The following is a 21,062-nucleotide window of genomic DNA, read 5'->3' as shown; positions in this document are numbered from 1 at the left end:
ATGCTGAATGGATGTAGACAAATAAGAGCCTTGTGGATTGGAAGGTTGGGAGTTCGATCCCTGGTCAAGTTATACCAAAGACTAAAAATGGGTCCCGATGCCTCTGTTTGGCACTCAGCATTTGGGATTAAGGCCTTGCGACAAACTAATATCAGGGGGAGTACTCGTACATCAAGTTGCCTCACGCTAGTGTGTGTGTGTGTGTGTGTGTGTGTGCGCGCGCGTTCGTGCGTGTGTGCGTCCGTGCGTGCGTGGATGGGGGGACTGTATACATTGTGCTGACTGTAAGATGGTGCCTCAGTGTTGTGACCTTGGTGATCAAGGACTGTGTGGCCAGGAGTAATGAGAAAGAGAGAGGGAGAGAGGGAGAGAGAGAGAGAGAGAGAGAGAGGGGACCTTCATGATCCTAGAGAGTAGGATATACTGTAGACATTAGCAATATGGTAATAGCTTCTTGCCATGAAATATTTACCTTAATGCTTACACATATCCAATTCCTACAGATCCCTACAGATCCCTACATATTCCTACAGAGCCCCTACAGATCACTACAGATCACTACAGATCACAACAGATCCCTACAGATCACTACAGATCACAACAGATCCCTACAGATCACTACATATTCCTACAGAGCCCCTACAGATCACTACAGATCCCTACAGATCACTACAGATCACTACAGATCACAACAGATCCCTACAGATCACTACAGATCACTACAGATCACAACAGATCCCTACAGATCACTACAGATCACAACAGATCCCTACAGATCACTACAGATCACTACAAATTCCTACAGAGCCCTTATTGATCCATTCAAATCCCTTACAGATCCCTACAAATTCCTACAAATTCCTACAGATCCCTACAGAGCCCTTACAGATTCCTACAGATCCCTTACAGATCCCTACAAATTCCTACAGATCCCTACAGAGCCCTTACAGATTCCTACAGATCCCTTACAGATCCCTACAAATTCCTACAGATCCCTACAGATCACTACAGATCCATACAGATCCCTACAGATCCCTACAGATCACTACAGATCCCTACAGATCCCTACAGATCACTACAGATCACTACAGATCCCTACAGATCACTACAGATCCCTACAGATCACTACAAATTCCTACAGATCCCTACAGATCCCTACAAATCACTACGGATCACTACAGAGCCTTACAGATCCCTTACAGAGCCCTTAGAGATTCATACAGATCCCTACAGATCCCTTTAGAGGCCTTCAGTTCCCTTCACATCTCCACTTAAAGGGATATACAGAGGCTAAGGGTTCTATTCTTCCATAATGTTTTCTCCTCGGTCTGGTTTTATAGACAGAAACAGGGAAAAACACAGGGAGAAAGAAGGAGAGAACGACTGACAGTATGTGAACGAAATAATAAAACAAGAGTGGAGAACTTCACTCACCAGACGTACGGTACAGGCAAACCATGGGTCTATAAACAAAACCATCAGTAAACACACACACACACACACACACACACACACGAGTGAAGCCGTTTGGTCTATAAAAATCCCCATCAGAATCAATCAACCTGTATTTGAACAGCAACATTTTCTCACAGAGAAATGCATTTGAATAATAACAGATAAACTAAACTAAACCAAACTAAAAATAACCCTGAGATGTTCAATATCATGACGTCAGTCACAAACACACCTAGAGTCAAGGGCCCTTGGTTGTTATGACAGCAACTGTAACAACACATTACTCCTCTCCTTTAAAACAAACAGGGTTGGACAGCCTCGCCGCACAGATCAATGTTAACAATGTGTTCAAGGCAGATGGCAGAATGAAATCAGTCCTACTTGAGAATAGGTGTTTTCACCCCACACCCCCACCGCCTCTCCTCCCCACACCTGGACAATGAAATTATTGGTATGTTGAATTACTATCCTGAACAAAAATATATATGCAACAATTAATACGTTTTAATTGAGTTTGAATTTGTATTGATTATGGATCCCCATTAGTTCCTGCCAAGGCAGCAGCTACTCTTCCTGGGGTTTATTAAGGATCCCCATTAGTTCCTGTCAAGGCAGCAGCTACTCTTCCTGGGGTTTATTATGGATCCCCATTAGTTCCTGCCAAGGCAGCAGCTACTCTTCCTGGGGTTTATTAAGGATCCCCATTAGTTCCTGCCAAGGCAGCAGCTACTCTTCCTGGGGTTTATTAAGGATCCCCATTAGTTCCTGCCAAGACAGCAGCTACTCTTCCTGGGGTTTATTATGGATCCCCATTAGTTCCTGCCAAGGCAGCAGCTACTCTTCCTGGGGTTTATTATGGATCCCCATTAGTTCCTGCCAAGGCAGCAGCTACTCTTCCTGGGGTTTATTATGGATCCCCATTAGTTCCTGCCAAGGCAGCAGCTACTCTTCCTGGGGTTTATTATGGATCCCCATTAGTTCCTGCCAAGGCAGCAGCTACTCTTCCTGGGGTTTATTATGGATCCCCATTAGTTCCTGCCAAGGCAGCAGCTACTCTTCCTGGGGTTTATTATGGATCCCCATTAGTTCCTGCCAAGGCAGCAGCTACTCTTCCTGGGGTTTATTATGGATCCCCATTAGTTCCTGCCAAGGCAGCAGCTACTCTTCCTGGGGTTTATTATGGATCCTCATTAGTTCCTGCCAAAGCAGCAGCTACTCTTCCTGGGGTTTATTATGGATCCCCATTAGTTCCTGCCAAGGCAGCAGCTACTCTTCCTGGGGTTTATTATGGATCCCCATTAGTTCCTGCCAAGGCAGCAGCTACTCTTCCTGGGGTTTATTATGGATCCCCATTAGTTCCTGCCAAGGCAGCAGCTACTCTTCCTGGGGTTTATTATGGATCCCCATTAGTTCCTGCCAAGGCAGCAGCTACTCTTCCTGGGGTTTATTATGGATCCCCATTAGTTCCTGCCAAGGCAGCAGCTACTCTTCCTGGGGTTTATTATGGATCCCCATTAGTTCCTGCCAAGGCAGCAGCTACTCTTCCTGGGGTTTATTATGGATCCCCATTAGTTCCTGCCAAGGCAGCAGCTACTCTTCCTGGGGTTTATTATGGATCCTCATTAGTTCCTGCCAAAGCAGCAGCTACTCTTCCTGGGGTTTATTATGGATCCCCATTAGTTCCTCCCAAGACAGCAGCTACTCTTCCTGGGGTTTATTATGGATCCCCATTAGTTCCTGTCAAGGCAGCAGCTACTCTTCCTGGGGTTTATTATGGATCCCCATTAGTTCCTGCCAAGGCAGCAGCTACTCTTCCTGGGGTTTATTATGGATCCCCATTAGTTCCTCCCAAGACAGCAGCTACTCTTCCTGGAGTTTATTATGGATCCCCATTAGTTCCTGTCAAGGCAGCAGCTACTCTTCCTGGGGTTTATTATGGATCCCCATTAGTTCCTGCCAAGGCAGCAGCTACTCTTCCTGGGGTTTATTATGGATCCCCATTAGTTCCTCCCAAGACAGCAGCTACTCTTCCTGGGGTTTATTATGGATCCCCATTAGTTCCTGCCAAAGCAGCAGCTACTCTTCCTGGGGTTTATTATGGATCCCCATTAGTTCCTGTCAAGGCAGCAGCTACTCTTCCTGGGGTTTATTATGGATCCCCATTAGTTCCTGCCAAGACAGCAGCTACTCTTCCTGGGGTTTATTATGGATCCCCATTAGTTCCTCCCAAGACAGCAGCTACTCTTCCTGGGGTTTATTATGGATCCCCATTAGTTCCTGCCAAGGCAGCAGCTAATCTTCCTGTGGTTTATTATGGATCCCCATTAGTTCCTCCCAAGACAGCAGCTACTCTTCCTGTGGTTTATTATGGATCCCCATTAGTTCCTCCCAAGACAGCAGCTACTCTTCCTGGGGTTTATTATGGATCCCCATTAGTTCCTGCCAAGGCAGCAGCTACTCTTCCTGGGGTTTATTATGGATCCCCATTAGTTCCTGCCAAGGCAGCAGCTAATCTTCCTGTGGTTTATTATGGATCCCCATTAGTTCCTCCCAAGACAGCAGCTACTCTTCCTGGGGTTTATTATGGATCCCCATTAGTTCCTGCCAAGGCAGCAGCTACTCTTCCTGGAGTTTATTATGGATCCCCATTAGTTCCTGCAAAGACAACAGCTACTCTTCCTGGAGTTTATTATGGATCCCCATTAGTTCCTGCCAAGGCAGCAGCTACTCTTCCTGGAGTTTATTATGGATCACCATTAGTTCCTGCCAAGGCAGCAGCTACTCTTCCTGGGGTTTATTATGGATCCCTGTGAGTTCCTTCCAATGCAGCAGCTACTCTTCCTGGGGTTTATTATGGATCCCCATTAGTTCCGGTCAAGGCAGCAGCTACTCTTCCTGGGGTTTATTATGGATCCCCATTAGTTCCTGCAAAGACAGCAGCTACTCTTCCTGGAGTTTATTATGGATCCCCATTAGTTCCTGCCAAGGCAGCAGCTAATCTTCCTGTGGTTTATTATGGATCCCCATTAGTTCCTCCCAAGACAGCAGCTACTCTTCCTGGGATTTATTATGGATCCCCATTAGTTCCTGCCAAGGCAGCAGCTACTCTTCCTAGGGTTTACTATGGATCCCCATTAGTTCCTGTCAAGGGAGCAGCTACTCTTCCTGGGGTTTATTATGGATTCCCCATTAGTTCCTGCCAAGGCAGCAGCTACTCTTCCTGGGGTTTATTATGGATCCCCATTAGTTCCTGCCAAAGCAGCAGCTACTCTTCCTGGGATTTATTATGGATCCCTATTAGTTCCTGCCAAGGCAGCAGCGACTCTTCCTGTAGTTTATTATGGATCCCCATTAGTTCCTGCAAAGACAGCAGCTACTCTTCCTGTGGTTTATTATGGATCCCCATTAGTTCTTGCAAAGACAGCAGCTACTCTTCCTGGGATTTATTATGGATCCCCATTAGTTCCTGCTAAGGCAGCAGCTACTCTTCCTGGGGTTTATTATGGATCCCCATTAGTTCCTTCCAAGACAGCAGTTACTCTTCCTGGGGTTTATTATGGATCCCCATTAGTTCCTGCCAAGGCAGCAGTTACTCTTCCTGGGGTTTATTATGGATCCCCATTAGTTCCTGCCAAGACAGCAGCGACTTTTCCTGGGATTTATTATGGATCCCCATTAGTTCCTGCCAAGGCAGCAGCTACTCTTCCTGGGGTTTATTATGGATCCCCATTAGTTCCTACCAAGGCAGCAGCTACTCTTCCTGGGGTTTATTATGGATCCCCATTATTTCCTACCAAGGCAGCAGCTACTCTTCCTGGGGTTTATTATGACTCTCCGTTAGTTCCTGCCAAGGCAGCAGGTACTCTTCCTGGGGTTTATTATGGATCCCCATTAGTTCCTGACAAGGCAGCAGCTACTCTTCCTGGGGTTTATTATGACTCTCCGTTAGTTCCTGCCAAGGCAGCAGCTACTCTTCCTGGGGTTTATTATGGATCCCCATTAGTTCCTGCCAAGGAAGCAGCTACTCTTCCTGGGGTCCAGCAACAATAAAACAGTATTTAAACCATTTAAAAAATGACACTTTGATGTGGAATAGAGTTCCATGTATTTTATTTATTTAACTAGGCAAGTCAGTTAAGAACAAAATATTATTTACAATTTACGGGGGCTGGGATAAAAATAAATAAATAAATAAATAAATAAATAAATAAATAAATAAATATATATATATATATATATATATAGGACAAAACATACATCACGACAAGAGAGATAACACTACATAAAGAGAGACCAACAAGACAACAACATAGCATAGCAGGAACACATGACAACACAACATGGTAGCAGCACAACATGACAACAACATGGTAGCAACACAACATGGTAGCAGCACAACATGACAACAACATGGTAGCAACACAACATGGTAGCAGCACAACATGACAACAACATGGTAGCAACACAAAACTTGGTACAAACATTATTGGGCACAGACAACAGACAACAGACAACAGACAACAGACAACAGACAACAGACAACAGCACAACAGACAACAGCACAACAGACAACAGACAACAGACAACAGACAACAGCACAAAGGTCAATAAGGTAGATAGAGGTAGAAAGGTAGAGAGAGACAGAGAGGAGAAAGACAGAGAGAGAGAAAGACAGAGAGGAGAAAGACAGAGAGGAGAGATAGAGAAAGAGACAGAGAGGAGAGAGACAGAGAGGAGAAAGACAGAGAGAGAGAAAGACAGAGAGGAGAAAGACAGAGAGGAGAAAGACAGAGAGGAGAGAGAGAGAAAGAGACAGAGAGGAGAGAGACAGAGAGGAGAAAGACAGAGAGAGAGAGAAAGACAGAGAGGAGAAAGACAGAGAGGAGAAAGACAGAGAGGAGAGAGAGAGAAAGAGACAGAGAGGAGAGAGACAGAGAGGAGAAAGACAGAGAGAGAGAAAGACAGAGAGGAGAAAGACAGAGAGGAGAAAGACAGAGAGGAGAGAGAGAGAAAGAGACAGAGAGGAGAGAGACAGAGAGGAGAAAGACAGAGAGAGAGAAAGACAGAGAGGAGAAAGACAGAGAGGAGAAAGACAGAGAGGAGAGAGAGAGAAAGAGACGAGAGGAGAGAGACAGAGAGGAGAAAGACAGAGAGAGAGAAAGACAGAGAGGAGAAAGACAGAGAGGAGAAAGACAGAGAGGAGAGAGAGAGAAAGAGACAGAGAGGAGAGAGACAGAGAGGAGGAAGACAGAGAGGAGAGAGAGAGAAAGAGACAGAGAGGAGAGAGACAGAGAGGAGAGAGAGAGAAAGAGACAGAGAGGAGAAAGACAGAGAGGAGAGAGAGAGAGAGACAGAGAGGAGAAAGACAGAGAGGAGAAAGACAGAGAGGAGAGAGAGAGAAAGAGACAGAGAGGAGAGAGACAGAGAGGAGAGAGAGAGAAAGAGACAGAGAGGAGAAAGACAGAGAGGAGAGAGAGAGAAAGAGAGGAGAGAGACAGAGAGGAGAAAGACAGAGAGGAGAAAGACAGAGAGGAGAGAGAGAGAAAGAGACAGAGAGGAGAGAGACAGAGAGGAGAGAGAGAGAAAGAGACAGAGAGGAGAAAGACAGAGAGGAGAGAGAGAGAAAGAGAGGAGAGAGACAGAGAGGAGATAGAGAGAGAGAGAAAGAGACAGAGAGGAGAAAGACAGAGAGGAGAGAGAGAGAAAGAGAGGAGAGAGACAGAGAGGAGAAAGACAGAGAGGAGAAAGACAGAGAGGAGAGAGAGAGAAAGAGACAGAGAGGAGAGAGACAGAGAGGAGAGAGAGAGAAAGAGACAGAGAGGAGAGAGACAGAGAGGAGATAGAGAGAGAGAGAAAGAGACAGAGAGGAGAAAGACAGAGAGGAGAGAGAGAGAAAGAGAGGAGAGAGACAGAGAGGAGAAAGACAGAGAGGAGAAAGACAGAGAGGAGAGAGAGAGAAAGAGACAGAGAGGAGAGAGACAGAGAGGAGAGAGAGAGAAAGAGACAGAGAGGAGAGAGACAGAGAGGAGAGAGAGAGAAAGAGAGGAGAGAGACAGAGAGGAGAGAGACAGAGAGGAGATAGAGAGAGAGAGAAAGAGACAGAGAGGAGAAAGACAGAGAGGAGAGAGAGAGAAAGAGAGGAGAGAGACAGAGAGGAGAGACAGAGAAAGAGACAGAGAGGAGAGAGACAGAGAGGAGAGAGAGAGACAGAGAGGAGAGAGAGAGAACGAGACAGAGAGGAGAAAGACAGAGAGGAGAGAGAGAGACAGAGAGGAGATAGAGAGAAAGAGACAGAGAGGAGAGAGACAGAGAGGAGAAAGACAGAGAGGAGAGAGAGAGAGACAGAGAGGAGAGAGAGAAAGAGACAGAGAGGAGAGACAGAGAGGAGAGAGAGAGAGAGAGAGAGAGACAGAGGAAGAGAGACAGAGAGGAGATAGACAGAGAGGTGATAGACAGAGAGAGAGAGAGAGAGAGAGAGAGATAAAGAGAGAGAGAGAGAGAGAGAAAGTGCAGAGAAAGAACAGAGGAACGAGAGAGAGCAGATGATAAATGGAGAGAGAGAACAGAGAGGAAGATGGACAAACGCCAGATTTGAAGTGAACTGCCTCTGAACCATAGGACAGACCATGACTCGACCTTGAGAGAGGTAAGCTGCATTACAGCACACATACACACATACTCTCACGCTAAAACACACACACAGACACACAATTTAACACACACACACACAGCTGTACTGTGGAAGCCAGCCAGGACTGTTTGGAAAGGTAAAATCTGATTATAGCAGCGGTTCTCAAACTGAGGGTCACGACCCCATGTGGGATCGACTGATATGAAAATGGGCTTGCAGGAGAATTTCCAAAATCCTGTAAAAAATATATTCAGTACCAGTCAACAGTTTGGACACACCTACTCATTCCAGGGTTTTTCTTTATTTTGACTGTTTTCTACATTGTAGAATAATAGTGAAGACATCAAAAACTATGAAATGACACATATGGAATCATGGAATAACCAAGTCCATATTATGGTAAGAACAGCTCAAATAAGCAAAGAGAAACGACAGTCCATCACTACTTTAAGACATGAAGGTCAGTCAATACGGAACATTTCAAGAACTTTGTTTTTTCAAGTGCAGTCGCAGAAACCATCAAGCACCCTGTGATGAAACTGTCTCTCATGAGGACCGCCACAGGAAAGGAAGACCCAGAGTTACCTCTGCTGCTGAGGATAAGTTCATTAGAGTTACCAGCTCAAATAAATGCTTCACAGAGTTCAAGTAACATGCACATCTCAACATCGACTGTTCAGAGGAGTCAGGCCTTCATGGTAGAATTGCTGTAACAAAAAAAACACTAACTTCTGGAGAGAGTTTGCTGCACTGAAAGTAAAGGGGCTGAATAATTTTGCACGCCCAATTTTTCAGTTTTTGATTTGTTAAAAAAGTTTGAAATATCCAATAAATGTCGTTCCACTTCATGATTGTGTCCCACTTGTTGTTGATTCTTCACAAAAAAATACAGTTTTATATCTTTATGTTTGAAGCCTGAAATGTGGCAAAAGGTCGCAAAGTTCAAGGGGGCCGAATACTTTCGCAAGGCACTGTATATATATATATATAATACTAATATATTATAATAATATATTATAATACCGTGAATGATTCATTCCCAACAGGTCTTTCAGATTAGAGGGTCTAGGTATCTACACCAACAGGTCTTTCAGATTAGAGGGTCTAGATATCTACACCAACAGGTCTTTCAGATTAGAGGGTCTAGATATCTACACCAACAGGCATTTCAGATTAGAGGGTCTAGATATCTACACCAACAGGTCTTTCAGATTAGAGGGTCTAGATATCTACACCAACAGGCATTTCAGATTAGAGGGTCTAGATATCTACACCAACAGGTCTTTCAGATTAGAGGGTCTAGGTATCTACACCAACAGGTCTTTCAGATTAGAGGGTCTAGATATCTACACCAACAGGTCTTTCAGATTAGAGGGTCTAGGTATCTACACCAACAGGCATTTCAGATTAGAGGGTCTAGATATCTACACCAACAGGTCTTTCAGATTAGAGGGTCTAGGTATCTACACCAACAGGTCTTTCAGATTAGAGGGTCTAGGTATCTACACCAACAGGTCTTTCAGATTAGAGGGTCTAGATATCTACACCAACAGGTCTTTCAGATTAGAGGGTCTAGATATCTACACCAACAGGTCTTTCAGATTAGAGGGTCTAGATATCTACACCAACAGGCATTTCAGATTAGAGGGTCTAGATATCTACACCAACAGGTCTTTCAGATTAGAGGGTCTAGATATCTACACCAACAGGCATTTCAGATTAGAGGGTCTATATATCTACACCAACAGGTCTTTCAGATTAGAGGGTCTAGGTATCTACACCAACAGGTCTTTCAGATTAGAGGGTCTAGATATCTACACCAACAGGTCTTTCAGATTAGAGGGTCTAGGTATCTACACCAACAGGCATTTCAGATTAGAGGGTCTAGATATCTACACCAACAGGTCTTTCAGATTAGAGGGTCTAGGTATCTACACCAACAGGTCTTTCCGATTAGAGGGTCTAGGTATCTACACCAACAGGTCTTTCAGATTAGAGGGTCTAGATATCTACACCAACAGGTCTTTCAGATTAGAGGGTCTAGATATCTACACCAACAGGTCTTTCAGATTAGAGGGTCTAGATATCTACACCAACAGGTCTTTCAGATTAGAGGGTCTAGATATCTACACCAACAGGTCTTTCAGATTAGAGGGTCTAGGTATCTACACCATAAAGCAGTGGTTCCCAAACTAGGGGTCGCAACCCCTAACGAGTCAAAACTTCCCAGTTCATGCTCTCCGAATGGACGTTAGGTGTGAGGGCTGAGATGCGTTGACTTTTGTTTGCTACGTGTCGGGGAATGTTAGTCACGAGGACATGTTGTTCTGTCTCACGATTACCGAGCATAAAATGTCACATGGGATGGTCAGTGTGCTGTGTGGCTATATTGATGAAAAACAGATTTCATGGGATAAAATGGTGGGCTTTTGCACAGCTGGGGCTCCATCTATGGTGGGACGGAGGGCAGGCCTCTGCACTCTGGTTATGACTGTGTCTCCCTCTGATAGTCTGAGATATACCGTGGCAGGTAACTTCCATTTTGTAAACTACATCAAACCACATCCATTGTGCTCACGCCTGTTCACAAAACAATGTGGAGACATGAGATCAGAGCATGACGACGCTCTATTTCACACCAAGGCCTTGGTGGTTATCCACGGTGTGGAAAGAATTTTCACATTTTGAGAGAGAGGAAAAGCGTTGTCATTCGCAATGGATATGAAAAACAGACTTCGTTAACTGTCTGTGAAACGAACATAAAACGTGTCTCCTTGCCGACGTAACAGACATATCTGGGGAACTGAACGAACTGAACACATGCAGGGGAAATACACAAAAACATTGTATAGATGAGGAACGAATCAGTGGATTCAGAGGAAATACACAAAAACATTCTATAGATGAGGAACGAATCAGTGGATTCAGAGGAAATACACGAACATTCTATAGATGAGGAACGAATCAGTGGATTCAGAGGAAATACACAAACATTGTATAGATGAGGAACGAATCAGTGGATTCAGAGGAAATACACAAAAACATTCTATAGATGAGGAACGAATCAGTGGATTCAGAGGAAATACACGAACATTCTATAGATGAGGAACGAATCAGTGGATTCAGAGGAAATACACAAACATTCTATAGATGAGGAACGAATCAGTGGATTCAGAGGAAATACACAAACATTCTATAGATGAGGAACGAATCAGTGGATTCAGAGGAAATACACAAACATTGTATAGATGAGGAACGAATCAGTGGATTCAGAGGAAATACACAAAAACATTCTATAGATGAGGAACGAATCAGTGGATTCAGAGGAAATACACGAACATTCTATAGATGAGGAACGAATCAGTGGATTCAGAGGAAATACACAAACATTGTATAGATGAGGAACGAATCAGTGGATTCAGAGGAAATACACAAAAACATTCTATAGATGAGGAACGAATCAGTGGATTCAGAGGAAATACACGAACATTCTATAGATGAGGAACGAATCAGTGGATTCAGAGGAAATACACAAACATTCTATAGATGAGGAACGAATCAGTGGATTCAGAGGAAATACACAAACATTCTATAGATGAGGAACGAATCAGTGGATTCAGAGGAAATACACAAACATTGTATAGATGAGGGACCGAATCAGTGGATTCAGAGGAAATACACAAACATTCTATAGATGAGGAACGAATCAGTGGATTCAGAGGAAATACACAAACATTCTATAGATGAGGAACGAATCAGTGGATTCAGAGGAAATACACAAACATTGTATAGATGAGGAACGAATCAGTGGATTCAGAGGAAATTATTACTTCAAAAGCGAACCTTCCCTCGGCTGTGCCGAACAACTGATCGAGCTGTCATGTGACCGAATGCATTCCCGGGTCACTACGGAGGAGTTTTGGTTCCTGTATCTAAGGAAACAGCCGGTCGTCTCCCTCTGAGCATTAACTGGGAACTGGGAAAATCTCCGACTTCAGTGCGTTCAAGACAGGTGAGAAGTCTGGAAAGAAACGATCTCCGACTGGAAAAAATAGTTTTCAACGGTCATCCAACTCCAACTCAGGAACTCTGGCCTTGTTATAGAGCTCCAACTCTCTGGCCTGAAGATCACTGACGTGATGATTCATATTTTTACAAGTTCCAAGTTGTCTTGAAAGCACCATTAGTGCTTTCGTCTGCATTAAAACCAAATATCGATCCAGGTTGGATGTGACTGCAGAGATGAGCTGCACGCTGATGAGATGAGCTGCACGCTGTCAACCCCCCCCCCCCCCCCTGACTTTGAGCAAACCCATCTCATTAGTGAGAAGACAATCAGAAATACTGGCATCTGACTGCCATAGACCCACATAAAAGTTAACATTGGCTCTTAACTACGTTTTACAGTACATGGTTGGGGTCGCGAGGATTTTCAGATATCAACACGTGGTCGTGGGCCCAAAAAGTTTAGGAACCCCTGGATTATGGGAAGAATTTAGAGTGAGTGAAACAGGGGGAACAGCACCTAAATCCAAAATCCACACCCTAACCCCAGAACTAGTTAAGCTAAGCTAACTAAAGCATTCAAACTAATGCATTGAGCTAAGGCTAACTGTGGCAACCTAGCCATTACCCTGGCCCATGTATAAGATAAGCAAACTAAAGCACTCAAAGTAATGCACTGAGCTATTAAAGGGTAACTTTATCAGCGTTTGTTGACAGGGGGCAAAACCATTAAAAACAACTCCATGGTTTAAAATTGAACCAAGTCGTCTGTGTCAGATTTGCTTTTACTCACTCTGATTATTATGTTTGGAAAAACAACCACCTTCTATTCTATACGGCAGTGTTTCTATCCCTCTATCCCTTCATCCAATAATCTCCCCATCCCTCTTTAACCCCACCATCCCTCTATCCATCCCTCTATCCAACCCTCCCTCCATCCCTCCAGTCATCCTTCTATCCCTACATCCCTCTATCCCACCATCCTTCCATCCCACCATACCTCTATCCATCCCTCTAGCCAACCCTCCCTCCATCCCTCCATTCATCCTTCTATCCCACCATCCTTCCAACCCACCATCTGCCCATCTATCCTTCCATCCCTCCATCTGCCCATCTATCCTTCCATCCCTCCATCTGCCCATCTATCCTTCCATCCCTCCATCTGCCCATCTATCTTTCCATCCCTCCATCTGCCAATCTATCCTTCCATCCCTCCATCTGCCCATCTATCCTTCCATCAATACTCGTGTGGTGTGTGAATCCCTCTCTGCGGTTCTCCACTGAACGACCTGGCTGAATAATTGAGTAGCTATCCCAGCCACACAGGACTGTGTTGGGCCAACAAACCACTGCCACCGTCCCTACCCTGGCTCTCAGACCACCAGCTCTTTCAATTAAGGCTATCGTATTTCAGATTCAGACACTACTGCCCGCCAAGGACAATGGGGATATGGAGAGAGGCTGGAGGATTGGTCTCTAGTGCTCTGTTCATCCCAATAAGCTGGTTGGTGTTTGTGCTCTCTCTCTCTATCTCTCTCTGATGTTGCCCTTTAATACTGATCTAAAACCCAGTTTGCTTTTCTCCCTATCTATCATCTATCCATCTATCCATCTATCATCTATCCATCTATCATCTATCCATCTATCCATCTATCATCTATCGCCTGTCATCTATCACCTATCATCTATCAGCTATCTATCATCTATCCATCTATCCCCTTTCACCTATCATCTATCATCTATCACCTATCTATCATCTATCCATCTATCACCTATCTATCATCTATCATCTATCCATCTATCACCTATCATCTATCACCTATCATCTATCCATCTATCTATCCATCTATCTATTACCTATCATCTATCGCCTGTCATCTATCACCTATCATCTATCACCTATCTATCATCTATCACCTATCATCTATCACCTATCTATCATCTATCCATCTATCACCTATCTATCATCTATCCTTCAATCACCTATCATCTATCACCTATCATCTATCCATCTATCACCTATCTATTACCTATCATCTATCACCTATTATCTATCCATCTATCACCTATCAATCTATCACCTATCATCTATCCATCTATCACCTATCGGCTATCCACCTATCATCTATCACCTATCTATCATCTATCTATCATCTATCCATCTATCCACCTATCATCTATCCATCTATCATCTATCATCTATCACATATCATCTAACGCCTATCATCTATCCATCTATCATCAATCCATCTATCCATCTATCCAGTACCCTGCCGCTCTGCCTCTCTGGCTGCCTCTCTGGCTGTCTGGCTTGCCTCTGCCTCTCTAGCTGGCTGCCTCTCTGGCTAGCTGCCTCTCTAGCTGGCTGCCTCTCTGGCTAGCTGCCTCTCTGGCTGGCTGGCTGCCTCTCTGGCTAGCTGCCTCTCTGGCTGGCTGCTTCTCTGGCTGGCTGCCTCTCTGTCTCCCTGACACTGCAGCATCCTCCTCCTCCCCCACCCCTCATTCTCTCATCCCCCGCTCCTCTCCTCCACTACCTGCTTTTAAATGCATGACGCTGTCCACTTGCATGCTGCCTGCAGGCCAGACCATCTCTCCCCATCCTCTTTTTCCCTCCTCCCCTTACCCACTCCTTATCATCTCCTTATCATCTCCTTATCATCTCCTTATCATCTCCTTACCATCTCCTTATCATCTCCTTACCATCTCCTTACCATCTCCTTATCATCTCCTTACCATCTCCTTATCATCTCCTTACCATCTCCTTATCATCTCCTTACCATCTCTCTCCATCCTTTTTTTTCCTCCTCCCCTTACCCACTCCTTATCATCTCCTTATCATCTCCTTATCATCTCCTTATCATCTCCTTATCATCTCCTTATCATCTCCTTACCATCTCCTTATCATCTCCTTACCATCTCCTTATCATCTCCTTACCATCTCTCTCCATCCTTTTTTTTCCTCCTCCCCTTACCCACTCCTTATCATCTCCTTACCATCTCCTTATCATCTCCTTATCATCTCCTTACCATCTCCTTATCATCTCCTTATCATCTCCTTACCATCTCCTTATCATCTCCTTACCATCTCCTTATCATCTCCTTACCATCTCTCCCCATCCTCTTTTTTCTCCTCCCCTTACCCACTCCTTATCATCTCCTTATCATCTCCTTATCATCTCCTTACCATCTCCTTATCATCTCCTTATCATCTCCTTATCATCTCCTTACCATCTCCTTATCATCTCCTTATCATCTCCTTACCATCTCCTTATCATCTCCGTATCATCTCCTTATCATCTCCTTATCATCTCCGTATCATCTCCTTATCATCTCCTTATCATCTCCTTACCATCTCCTTATCATCTCCGTATCATCTCCTTATCATCTCCTTATCATCTCCTTACCATCTCCTTATCATCTCCGTATCATCTCCGTATCATCTCCTTATCATCTCCTTATCATCTCCTTATCATCTCCTTATCATCTCCGTATCATCTCCTTATCATCTCCTTATCATCCCCTTACCATCTCCTTATCATCTCCTTATCATCTCCTTACCATCTCTCCCCATCCTCTTTTTTCTCCTCCCCTTACCCACTCCTTATCATCTCCTTACCATCTCCTTATCATCTCCTTATCATCTCCTTACCATCTCCTTATCATCTCCTTATCATCTCCTTATCATCTCCTTATCATCTCCTTACCATCTCCTTATCATCTCCTTATCATCTCCTTACCATCTCCTTATCATCTCCGTATCATCTCCTTATCATCTCCTTATCATCTCCGTATCATCTCCTTATCATCTCCTTATCATCTCCTTACCATCTCCTTATCATCTCCGTATCATCTCCTTATCATCTCCTTATCATCTCCTTACCATCTCCTTATCATCTCCGTATCATCTCCGCATCATCTCCTTATCATCTCCTTATCATCTCCTTATCATCTCCGTATCATCTCCTTATCATCCCCTTACCATCTCCTTATCATCTCCTTATCATCTCCTTATCATCTCCTTACCATCTCCTTATCATCTCCTTATCATCCCCTTATTCCATTACAGGCTATGGTAAATGGTCAAATTAATTGTGCAGGACGCAGCAGCATCCGATAGATATAGCCTATTAGCACGTCGGTTTGAGGTTGAGGATGAAAACTTCTCCTAAATCTCCTATATCTGACAGAAAACAGGGAGGAGAAGGAGGGGATGAGAGGAGGAAGAGGAGGGAGACGAGTAGGGAGCCAGCGAAGCATCAGTCCTCCTCAAGTCAATAATAACTACAAGACTTGGACCTTGCTACACAAATATCACAACATCACAACAGGGGTAGAAATGGGCTTAGGCTATTCACCCATACTGCCCCACAATTAGCGAATAGAAATTCTCTAATGATTTAACTTATCATAAGCATTTAGCCTATTCGCCTTATCATAGGAGTTAAGCATTTAGCATTTAACCTCATCTGTATTAAACCACGTTGTTGAGATATACAGACCTAGGCCCCTTTCAAAACAAATCACAGTGTGTAACTGTAGCCTAAGCTCCTTAGTCTCTTGACACACACACACACACCATATCCCTAGGCTATTGCACATTAGTGCATCTGTGATGTGCATTAAAAGTGGGTCTGTATCATAACGAAAGTCCCCGTTTGTGCATCCGGCAGCCAGGTTTAAATCCCTCCTCCTAGACTCACTAGACCAGACCAAAGCATCGCTACGTGATATTCAGACATAACGATAGGGTACTGGGCTAAAGGCAGGCAGGCATCTTCTATAGTTTAGCACATAGCTAAACTACAAAGAAACAGGAGAACCTAGCCTATTGGATTGGCATATGCCTATATATATATATATATATATATATATATATATATATATATATACAATTTAAAGTTTCTGAGACACTCATAGGCTAGCTGTAGGAGGCTAGCTGTAGGGGGTTAGCTGTAGGAGGCTAGCTGTAGGGGGTTAGCTGTAGGAGGCTAGCTGTAGGAGGCTAAATGTAGGGGGTTAGCTGTAGGAGGCTAGCTGTAGGGGGTTAGCTGTAGGGGGCTAGCTGTAGGGGGTTAGCTGTAGGGGGTTAGCTGAAGGAGGCTAGCTGTAGGGGGTTAGCTGTAGGAGGCTAGCTGTAGGGGGTTAGCTGTAGGAGGTTAGCTGTAGGGGGATAGCTGTAGGGGGATAGCTGTAGGGGGTTAGCTGTAGGAGGCTAGCTGTAGGAGGTTAGCTGTAGGAGGCTAGCTGTAGGGGGTTAGCTGTAGGAGGCTAGCTGTAGGGGGTTAGCTGTAGGAGGCTAGCTGCAGGAGGCTAGCTGCAGGAGGCTAGCTGTAGGGGGTTAGCTGTGGGGGGTTAGCTGTAGGAGGCTAGCTGTAGGAGGCTAGCTGTAGGAGGCTAGCTGTAGGAGGTTAGCTGTAGGAGGCTAGCTGTAGGAGGCTAGCTGTAGGAGGCTAGCTGTAGGAGGTTAGCTGTAGGAGGCTAGCTGTAGGAGGCTAGCTGCAGGAGGCTAGCTGTAGGGGGTTAGCTGTGGGGGGTTAGCTGTAGGAGGCTAGCTGTAGGAGGCTAGCTGTAGGAGGCTAGCTGTAGGAGGTTAGCTGTAGGAGGCTAGCTGTAGGAGGCTAGCTGTAGGAAGCTAGCTGTAGGAGGTTAGCTGTAGGAGGCTAGCTGTAGGAGGCTAGCTGTAGGGGGATAGCTGTAGGCTACATATGGCGACAACAATGCATAGCACAATGCCTTTGTTCCATCCGGTGGTAAACAACGCAGACGCTGCAGGCTGCACAGAGTTCTGGCCCAAAACCAATATACAATTAACGCTTTTCTTCCACTGTTGGCGAGGAATATGAAGCATTGTTCCAATACAGCGAGTGCCGTGCAAGGGGCAGAAACAATGTAACGATTTGGCGTGTGCGTGTGTGAGGGTGATAAAGAGAGAGAGCGAGAGAGAGAGAGAGAGAGAGAGAGAGTGTGTGTGTGTGTGTGTGTGTGTGTGTTGCAGCCTAACAAATTCACTAGCTGCTGATGTATCAATGTTGTATCACGTTGGGGTCAAGTGAATGGCTACATGTTTTTATTTGTGGTCTAAAACGGGATATGTACACACACACACACACACACACAAGTCACACACGCACCAATCTCGACCACTGAGCGAAGGTATTCCGGCCACATATTTCCGAGTGTCGCCATAGCTATAAATGAATAGCCTAGCCTTAACAGAGAGTGAGTGACTGACCGTGTAGTCAATAATGGCCGAATAACTGTTACCCTCCGATCCGTAGCGAGGGTCATTACATCCCTTGGTATAGCTTCAATACTTTACAAATCACATTTTACCCTCAGTCTCTCTCTCTCTCTCTCTCTCTCTACAGCTTTTATAATCATCTAGTTCCCCATAACCCTTATTATCTCCACTGCATGACAGAAAAAAAACCTTAATCCTTCCACTGAGCAAACATATGACATCATCCTGCAAGCCTTAGCCACCACAACACGGATGGATGGGGGGGAAAACCTAAAAACGGCGTCGTAAATAAAACAGGAGCTTCTACTGCTGCTACACATAACAGGACTAGGCTACAGCAGCGCAACACAGTGCAGCGATTCTAGCTCTCTGACAATGCTAGGCTATAGGACTAGGTTAATAGCGGTGATGCTACCCTAGACTAAAATTGCGGTTTCTCTACTTACCAGGTTGAGAACCGTTTCGACGATGTCCCGGTTGCTAACCTCGCCAACCTGAATGAGGCCGACCAGTACGGCGAATTTCATTTGGATATTCCTGATCGGCACGGCCGGGAGCACCATGGAGCCGGATCCAGAGACCATCCTGTCCCCGATGGGAGCAGAGCCAGCGCCCGTAACGACCTGGGGCTGGCCGGGGCCCGGGGGATGAGCGGCTCGGTCTCGGTCTGGATCTGAAAGTGGAGTTGCAGAACCCGGCTTCTCGCTCGACATTTCCTCTTTGGACACTGGAGAGGACGGAGAGAGGAGCGGCCGCTGGGGTCTCTCTCTCACACACACACACCTGCTCTCAACAGTCAGTCCTTCTGCTGCATCAAATACACTACGGAGAGGCTGGGGGAAAGGGGGGATATTAAGGAATATTGAAAAGAAAGGGTCAATTTTCCTCTCCTGTTCTTCGAATCGCACCCTACTCTCCCGATGATGCGAAACAATGCATAAATAAAAGACAAGTTATCTTGACGCTCGGCAGAATGGTACCCTCTTCTTCGTTTCGCCTCCCGTCTCTCTCTGGCAGGCTGCAGTCGTCGTCAGTACGCCATGTTGACGCCCCCTGTCTGCGGCACTGCGCGCTGGACACGCCTGCGCACTGGAAGATCAGCGAGAGTCGCTGGAGCGTACCTACATAGATAGCTACATCAGCAACCTTTTAGTTCGCACAGCTCGTTATAACGCCTTCGTGACCAATGTCTCAAGCACCGTTATAATGCCTCATTACATGTGTAATAACATGTCAAATGTAGGCATATGTAGGACAGGATGGGTAGGCCTAACTAAAGATGATATGATTTAATAAGATCTATTTTTTACAATAGATTTATAGTAAATTAGATTATTATGTCTCAAGACAGTTTCCTCCTTGGAAACAAAATGTTGGCTAAATTAACAAAAGCTGTCATAAATAACTAAACATGTTTGAGAGCTTTCTTTCTTGACGATGTTATGACAGTCGTAATCACACGGGGAAATATTGACTGCAGGCCAAATAGAACTTGATCTTAAAGGGGAAAAGCCCCTTTAAGATCCACCACCGTCCATTATGACAGGAGCATGACTGTCTATGTGAACAGCAAATTAGATTAGTTATTTTCATCCGGGAAAAGGTCTATTTTACAGATGCGCCCTGAATTACAGAATTTATAGAAAATACACGTTTCAAAATATAAAAACAAATTCAAGCAGAAAGAAAGAAATGGTCATAAAAAAACACCTTCTTGACCTAGAGACACCAGAACACATTCCTCAGTTATAACGTCTTCAATCAGCTTTCTAAATTGACCTAGAGACACCAGAACACATTCCTCAGTTATAAAGTCTTCAATCAGCTTTCTGAATTGACCTAGAGACACCAGAACACATTCCTCAGTTATAACGTCTTCAATCAGCTTTCTAAATTGACCTAGAGACACCAGAACACATTCCTCAGTTATAAAGTCTTCAATCAGCTTTCTGAATTGACCTAGAGACACCAGAACACATTCCTCAGTTATAACGTCTTCAATCAGCTTTCTAAGTTGACCTAGAGACACCAAAACACATTCCTCAGTTATGAAGTCTTCAATCAGCTTTCTGAATTGACCTAGAGACACCAGAACACATTCCTCAGTTATAAAGTCTTCAATCAGCTTTCTGAATTGACCTAGAGACACCAGAACACATTCCTCAGTTATAAAGTCTTCAATCAGCTTTCTGAATTGACCTAGAGACACCAGAACACATTCCTCAGTTATAAAGTCTTCAATCAGCTTTCTGAATTGACCTAGAGACACCAGAACACATTCCCCAGTTATAAAGTCTTCAATCAGCTTTCTGAATTGACCTAGAGACACCAGAACACATTCCTCAGTTATAAAGTCTTCAATCAGCTTTCTGAATTGACCTAGAGGCTCCAAAACATCACATTTAAGAACACATTGTTCCACAAATAAGGTGTATCGAAAACTAAACGCTGATTTATTTTAACTCCGTAGAGACCAGAGTAATATCCAGAGTTAACCATCCCTGAGACCGGGTGTGGTCACTCATAAGTACAAGGTTTAGTAATGATGTTAGATACGAGTGGGACTTTTTGTAAACAGGGCTTTATAAATAAACATCAACATCAAAGAGGGCCGTCTTCCTGGTAGAGAATACAGTGATGAGCACTAAAACCGTCACCCGTAATAAAGAGCAGTGCGCTATGATCAACTGCACGTAACGGCTGTAATGAGGTGGCAGCTACGTTCATATA

General features: G+C 44.6%; 1 protein-coding gene across 1 annotated transcript in view; it reads right to left on the bottom strand.

Moving 5' to 3' along the window:
* LOC110509475 (neurobeachin) overlaps positions 1 to 19,353 on the bottom strand; it is a 242,844-nt gene extending 223,491 nt beyond the window's left edge. The window contains exon 1 of the mRNA XM_036967186.1: positions 18,779 to 19,353. Within this exon, the coding sequence (XP_036823081.1) occupies positions 18,779 to 19,045 (267 nt within the window). The 5' untranslated portion in view covers positions 19,046 to 19,353. The remainder of the gene's footprint in view (positions 1 to 18,778) is intronic.
* Between the last annotated feature and the right edge of the window lie 1,709 nt (positions 19,354 to 21,062).

Source organism: Oncorhynchus mykiss, chromosome Y (genome assembly GCF_013265735.2).
Source record: "Oncorhynchus mykiss isolate Arlee chromosome Y, USDA_OmykA_1.1, whole genome shotgun sequence".
NCBI lineage: Eukaryota > Metazoa > Chordata > Actinopteri > Salmoniformes > Salmonidae > Oncorhynchus > Oncorhynchus mykiss.
The sequence above is the reverse complement of the archived record's forward strand: the minus strand, read 5'-3'. Positions and strand labels throughout refer to the sequence as shown.